The 7,451-nt window shown below is 64.8% G+C and overlaps 1 protein-coding gene across 1 annotated transcript; it reads left to right on the plus strand.

Moving 5' to 3' along the window:
- Nucleotides 1–915: 915 nt before the first annotated feature.
- LOC309676901 (RNA-binding Raly-like protein) lies at nucleotides 916–6,971 on the plus strand (the record flags this gene model as incomplete). Its single annotated transcript, XM_082489554.1, has 7 exons — nucleotides 916–952; nucleotides 3,273–3,351; nucleotides 5,369–5,419; nucleotides 5,718–5,869; nucleotides 6,203–6,316; nucleotides 6,530–6,711; nucleotides 6,933–6,971. 7 exons carry the CDS (start codon nucleotides 916–918, stop codon nucleotides 6,969–6,971), a joined length of 654 nt encoding a protein of 217 aa, XP_082345680.1.
- Nucleotides 6,972–7,451: the final 480 nt, after the last annotated feature.

Raw genomic sequence — 7,451 nt, forward strand, 5'->3', positions numbered from 1 at the left:
GCGTTAGGCAAGAGCTGCTTCTTCTAGCCCCAGGGTGGCCCCAAGCCGCGACACCCCATGTGCTGGGTGCTGTTTGTGCCATGGCCCCGGCTCTGCGGAGGGAAGGCACGAGCTGCATCACCGCTGGGAAAGCTGGGGTCCAGGCTCTGGGGTGAGCTGGGCAAACTGGGGGCAACCGAGCCAAGAGGGCAGAGTCCAACAGGCTGGAGGGGACCGGAGGCAGGAGATGGGGGAAGGAGCCCAGGAAGGATGAGGATGGGGATGAGGGTGGAAGATGGAGGATGAGGATGGAGATAGAGGATAGAGGAGGAGGATGGAGGGTGGAAGGTGGGGACAAGGATGGGGATGGAGACAGGGATGGAGGACGGAGGACGGGGATGGGGGACGGATGGGGATGGAGGGTGAAGCGTCGGGGTGGAGGATGGGAGATGGGGATGGAGGGGGGGGACGCGGGATGGAGGGGGGGGGGGACGCGGGATGGAGGGGGGGGGGGACGCGGGATGGAGGGGGGGGGGGGGACGCGGGATGGAGGGAGGATGAGGATGGTCGCCACCACGTCCCCACAGCTGCAGCCTCGGGGAAGGGAGACGACAACACCCCCCCCCGGCCCAGCGCTGCGGGCAGCGGTGCGTACGGGCAGGGACAGGCAGCGACGCTGCAATAAAGCAGCGCTGCGCCCGGGGCGTGGCGGGGCGTGGCGGGGCGTGGTCCCCACCCTCCCCCCTCCGCCGTGCCCCGGTGGTACGGCCCGTTGGGGAGTGTGTGTGTGTGTGTGTGTGTGTGTGTGTGTGTGGCCCGTTCTCCCTCTCCCCCCGTAGCCCGGCGGTGGTAGCGGCCGGTGGCGGCGCGCTCGGGCCGGAGCGGCGGAGGGTGCGGGGGGTGCGGGGGGTGCGGGGCCGCCGGGGCTGCGGGGGGATGACGCTCTTCGGCAGCGGGGACGCGGGCTGGAGATGTGAGTACCCCACCGGCATCGGCCCTCTTCACCCCCCCCGCCACCCCCCCCATCACCCCCCCCCCCGGTAGATGCTCCGGTACCGGGATGCTTACCGGGCACCGGGATGCTTACCGGGCACCGGCAGCCCTGCCCGGGACAGGGGTGCCCCCCTGCAGCCAACCTTCTGGTGCACCGCGGGCAGGACCACCTCCCGGTACCGGGATGCACCCCCACCCCCGTACCAGTTACTCCCCAGGGCTGGGATGTCCTCCCAGTATTGGCATGCCTCGTTCTCCCCATACCATTACCCCCCGCGGCCAGGACAGGGATGTCCTCCTGGTACTGGGATGCCCCCTCATGCCATTACCCCCAGGACAGGGATGTCCTCCTGGTACTGGGATGCCCCCCTATGCCCCTACCCCCCCCTACCATTTCTCCCCCATACCATTACCCCCAGAATGGGGATGTCCTCCCAGTACTGGGATGCCCCCATGCCACTACCCACTCCAGGACAGGGTTGTCCTTCCAGTGTCAGAATAGCCCCCATACCATTAGACCCCCAGGACAGAGATGTCCTTCCAGTACTGGGATGCCCCCCATGCCATTACCCCCAGGACAGGGATGTCCTCCTGATACTGGGATGCCCCCCATACCATTACCCCCAGGACAGGGATGTCCTTCCAGTACTGGGATGCTCCCCCATGCCATTACCCCCAGGACAAGGATGTCCTCCTGGTACTGGGATGCCCCTATACCATTACCCCCAGGACAGGGATGCCCTTCCAGTACTGGGAAACCCCCCATACCATTACCCCTGGGACAGGGATATTCTCCCAGTACTGGGCTGCCCCCCCACTCTGTAGTTACACGGATGGGAGCTCAGATGCAGAGCTGATGACCGTGGGGTGATGGAGCCCTGCTGGCCCGGGTCCCCTCCTCCAACAGGACTGTCCCCACGGTGTGAGCAGCCTGTCCCGGGGTGCCTGGCCACGGCTGGGGTCCCTGGCTGGGCTGCTGGGGTCTCTGTCCCACTGGCAGGGAGGGGAGCGGGTGGGTCTGCCGGGCGGGTGTGATGGGCTGGAGAGAGGGGTGGTAATGGTGGGCTCTGGCCCTGAGCGGTGAGCTCGGGCGTACCCGGGGATGGTGGTGGGACCCAGAGAAAATGGGAGATCGGAGGCAGCCTGCAGACTTCGTCACACAAGGTGACAGCCTGGAAAGCAAACAAGTGCCCGTTTCCTTCCACTCAGATCTTGCTCAGAAGCCCTCTCCTCCGCAGGGACCTTGCTCCTGTGGATGTGGGGCTGGAGAGACCTGTGGCCAGTGTCCACGCTCCTGGAGAGGTTTAGACCTCTCTGAGGAGCTGGTGTGTTCCCAGAAGATGGGGGAAGCTTCAGCTCGAGGTTTCCTGGTGCAGTGGCGTCCACAATGTCACCCATGGGACAGCTGGTCACGCTTACCGTGGCCAAGGGGGAGCATGCAAGAGGGAGACCTCAACATCTCACCCACCAGTTCCTACCCTGGGAGCCAGAGGGGCTTTGGAGCTCCCCCTCCCCCCCCCCTAGAATTACAAAATTAAATATATGGAGATGTTAGTAAAGCTTTGCATCGGTGGCTCTCAAACGTATACTCAGAAAAGAGATTCAAGCCGGCTTTTATACGGACGTTGGCTCTGAAATCCTAAAGAAGGGGTGAAGAGCATCGCTGGGGAGGTGTGACGTGGCATTGCCCGGCTGCGCATCCAGAAACACCTCTGCCCTGCATCTCGGCATCACACGCCTCTCGGTGGCCTTCGGGAGTACGAAGCGGTTGCATGCAGGGCTTCCCCCCGACCCCGGCACCCGTCCATGGTGGGCAGCGCTCATCGGCGTCCCGCTGGCCCGGGGCTCCCTGGAAAGTGGCCCAACCACCCAGCAGGAGCGATAGCGAAGGCGGATTCGCCACGGTGGTGCGAATTCACTACGGTGGTGCGAAATGCCTCTAGGGGTTAATTACCCTCATCGTCAGAGGTGCTTTCTGCCACCCTAATTGGAACCTGCCCGGCCTCGGCTGGGGATGGGGCACCCACGGGAAGGGGCTGCTGCAGGGACAGATGGAGCCGTTCCATGTCCCAGCGCAAACCTGGGCTGCTCCTGCTCTTCCCAAAAACTTAAATCTAGAGAGAACTGCCAGCCTTGGGCTCACCCTGTGGATGCTCTGGAGCGGGACATCTCCAGCCGGGAGAGGAGCGTGGCTGGGAGCCCCCGGGAAGCCGGTGCCAGAGATGCGTCTGCCTGGGGTAGGGTGTTGGCATCCCCTTTTTTTCCCACTGCTCATTCCCCTCCTCTCTCTCTCCCCGCAGATTTGGACATGGCCAGGGAACCCAAGCCGAGCCGGGCCAGGCTGGGCCAGAAGCGGCAGCACGGCAGCAACCTGTACCAGTGAGTGCCGGTGCACGGGCCGGGGGCTGCGCCGGGCAAAGGGAGGACGGTTTGGGCTGGGGACTGTCCCATGCCTGGTTCTCCTGCCTCCCCCTGCTCTCCATCGCTCACTCCTCCAACTATTCCGGCCGCCTGCCCGCGGTGGTGGACATGGATCCGTGGGATGTCCCTGCCACCACCCTGATGGGGCTCTCGGAGCGTCGCCTGGCCGCACCGGTGGTGGCTGGAGGTCTCGCTGTGTCCCACCCGGTGTGTGTTGCTGGTGGGGCGTGGAGACCCCTCTTCCCCATCCGAAGGCACTGGGAGAAGGGCAAAGCCCCGTGGGCTTCACGCCTGTTACAGGTGTCGATGTCGGTTGCAGTTCTGGCCTTTAAATGCCGTTCCTCGGGGGACAGACGGCCCTGCGGAGGCACACAGGGGTGGCCATGGTCCTGGCGATGGTGATGGTGGCACTGACAGTAGCAGAAGAGCAGGTCCCCATCCCTGGGTGCTTTTGGCTCCCCATCTCAGCAGGTGTGAGGCGAGGAAGGGACTGGAGCCGGGCTCCGTCTGTCTCGTTAGAGAGCTTTTTGCGAACGCCCTGATTGAACTAATTGCTCTGCCCGTTGCCATGGCGCCGGCGGGATGCAGCGCTGGCAGGGCAGGGACCAACGGCCCCCTCGGGCTGCCGGAGCGTGGCAGCCGCCGCTTTTGCTCTCCCCGGGGGATGCTCTGAGCAAAAAGCTGAGCCAAGAAAACCCCTTGCTGTGTCCCTAGCTGGGTGCCGGACTCCAAGACCGAGTCTCCTGCGGAGCCACCGGTGCTCCCATGGCAGGAAGGTGGCCTGTGACATCCCCGTCCCGTCTCAGCAGTGGCTTGGGGCAGCAGCCGCCATCGGGGCTGGCACCTTCCCTGTGCCCCACGTGTGGGTTGGGACTCCTCTCCGGCTGCTCAACCTTCCTCGAGGCAGGTTGTGACCTTCCTCCCCGGGTAAGGGGCGGGAGGTGGGGATGTTTGCCGGCTCCATCGCTGCGATGAACCGAAAAGCTGGACCGAAAGCTCCCAAAATATCCCCAGGTGCAAAGAAGAGCAGGAGCAGGTGGGTCCCGGCACCCCGGGGGCTGCCAGCTCGCCCTTACTGGGAGGGCTGACGCGTGTCGGCTGTGTCCCACGCGGATTATTCTTGAATAAGGCAAGGTGGCAGCAGGGCTGCGGGTGCCTTTGCCCCGTGCCGGGCTCCGAGCTGCCTTCCAGGCTTGGGCAAGCCTGGCTCAGCCTTGGTAGCCGCAGGCAGGTTGCCCCGTTAGCCCTCTCCCACACACACCAAGCCGACCTTTAGCTCTCCCCGAGCTCCAGCATCGGTCCCACAACAACAGGCTCATCTGCAGCAAAATCTGGAGCTCCGGGGGACCTTGTCCTGGCTCCCCCCTCCCCGTTCCCGGCAGCGTGGCTGGGGAAGGCTCCCCGCTCCCAGCGATGCTCTGAGCGTGGCTTTGTCTCCCCTCAGGTGAGGCTTAATCCTACGCTCCCCGACTCCGCAACAGCTGAAGCAGCAAAATAAGCTTCAGCATCTTTCCTCCTCCTCCTCCTCCTCCTTCTCCTCCCAGCTCCCGGTCCACGGCACATGATTTATTACCGGCACATCGGCTGCCCGCATTGGAGGCGATCCGCTGACAGATCGCTTCTTAATTTGGAGCCGAGCGAGCCGGCAGCACAGGTGCGCGCGTGGAGCCGGGGACCGTGAAATTGAACATCGGGGCGCCCTAAATGCACCTTCCTGAGAGCAGGACCTGCTGATGCTGCCCCCGGGGGGCTCTCTCCAGCCTCCCCGACACCCTTGTTTGCCTCCGGGCCAAACCCCTGCGGGGGCACAGCCCCGTGCTGCAGCCCAGGCGCCCACCGGGATGGCTCCCGCTCCCTGGGGATGAGGATGGAGGATGGGGGGGGGGGTGCCTTGCTGTGCCCAGCCGTGGGTGCTCCACAGCGGCCGCGGCCGCGCTGAGTGAGTGACTTGTTCTCCTCTCTCCCCCTCCTGCAGCAGTAACTGCGACCTGGACTACGATCTCTACAGGGATGACTTCCCGTACCGGTGAGCGCAGCATCCCCGGAGCAGGGGTGGGCTGAGCAGCCACCCAAGCGGGGTGTCCCTGGGTTTTCGTCCCCTCGCCTCCGCGAGAGGCTCGGCAGCGTTGTCCCCTTCAAAGGGCACAGATGGCACAGCCTCCCCGGCCTTGGGGAGGGGCTACCTGGGGAAGGGGCAGCGTGTGGGCTGGGCAATGCCCAGGTTAGAAGTCCTTTGCTGCAGGGGAACCTCAAGAGATGCTCTCCTGGCTGCTGCCGCCTCTCCGAGGTTGTGCTCACGCTGCCGCGCTCTTGCGCCTTTGCAGGGTGTACGAGTACCAGAAGATCCCCCCCCTCATTAACCGCATCCCGGTCAAGGCCAGACGAACTCACGTGGTGGGAGCAGGGAGCAAAAGCAGCCTGAGCCCTCAGCCCGCAGCGAGGAGCAGCGCCAGCTCCACGGCGGGACGGACGAAGCGTAAGTGCGGTGGGGCTGGGAGGAAGAGGAGGCTCAGCCCTCGCAGCTCGGTGCGTCAGAGCAGCGCCGCTGCCCGAAGGTCCCGCTCGGTGCTGACCTTGTGGCTACGAGTCCTCAGCTCCGGCAGACACGGCCGGGACTGCGACGGGCTGGTGGTTGTCCTCTGGACCCGTCCCAGTTCCTTGAGGATGCTCCAGATGGGAGGATGCTCCAGAGGGGAGGATGCTCCAGAGGGGAGGATGCTCTGGAGGTGGCAGCGCAGGACGGCGTGTTCCCCCGGCTCCGGGCAGGCTGTAGGACAGGGTGGGATCCTAACGGCTCCTCTCCCCGCAGTGCGAGCCGAAGAGCTGCACTCCATCAAGGGGGAGCTGAGCCAGATCAAGGCGCAGGTGGACAGTCTGCTGGAGAGCCTGGACCGCATGGACCAGCGGAGAGAGCGGCTCGCGGGTGAGGGGACGGGCTGTAGACCCTCTGACATCCGTGTGTCCGTGCCGGTGCAGGCGAGCCTGGAGCCCGATCCATAAGGGATCCCTCGCCGTGTGCCGGGGACATCCAGCGTGGGCACCCAGAGCTGGATGGGCACATTCCCTGCATCCTCTCCCTTCCCTGGGCTGATGTTCACACAGGTATCCCAAATTTCTGCTGTCCTTGTCCTTGCAGGGTCCAAGGAGAGCGAGAAGAGGAGGGTAGAGACGGGGGCAGAGTCACCGTCCCCAGCGGGAGAGGGGTCACGGGAGCCCCGGGGGAAGGAGGGGACGGGAGCTGACGGGCACAGCGACCTGCGCAACATCGACAGCGCCGAGGAGGAGGAGGAGGAGGAGAGCACAGACACAGAGGAGACGGTAAGAGGAGGGCCAGATCCCACGCCGGGCTCTGTGCTTTCCTAAAAAAACCAAAAAAAAAACAACCAAACCACCCCTTAGAGCAGAAATACCTTTTCTCATCCCTGTCCCCCGAGGTGGGTGCGGGAAGCCGGGGGTCTCCATGCCGGACAGGGCGCTGGCTTCGATCCTGCTTCCCGGGCACGTCAGAGGACGGCCACACTGCATGTTTCTCCTCGCAGGTGAAAAACCACATGTCGGACCCCGAGGGGAGCCAGTAGAAGGACCGGGGATGCCGCGGTCGTCCCCCCCACCCCAGCCCCGGCGTGGCTGCAGCCCTTCTTCTGTTCGCGTTTCTTTTGAGGCTTCCAGCTAGCGCCACGCGCGCCGCGAGGTGCCCGCTCTCGGCACGGGCATCCCTTGCCGCCGCCGGTACCGGCAGCGCCGCGTCCCACCCCCTGCGAGAAGCCGGTCCGCCGCGGCGAGAGAAGTCATCGTGTTCGAGCGCACTCCTTTTTTCTTTTTCCTCCTGTTTTCAGACCTAGGGATAAGCAGACGCGGCCGGGGCGGGGTGGGGAGATGCCAAAATAAAAGGATCGTATCCCAAAGGAGCATCCCAAATCCCAGCTGCCTTGTGTGCCAGCATCCCCCCCCACACACACCTATAGGGTGCTGTGGGGCGCAGGGAAAGCACCCCAGGGGGTTTTAACCCCTACGGCACAGGTCGCATCCCAGCCTCCGGCACTGCAAGCCCACCCGCT

Source organism: Vanellus vanellus, assembly GCF_965231255.1.
Source record: "Vanellus vanellus genome assembly, chromosome: 12".
In the NCBI taxonomy this organism is placed as follows: Eukaryota; Metazoa; Chordata; class Aves; order Charadriiformes; family Charadriidae; genus Vanellus; species Vanellus vanellus.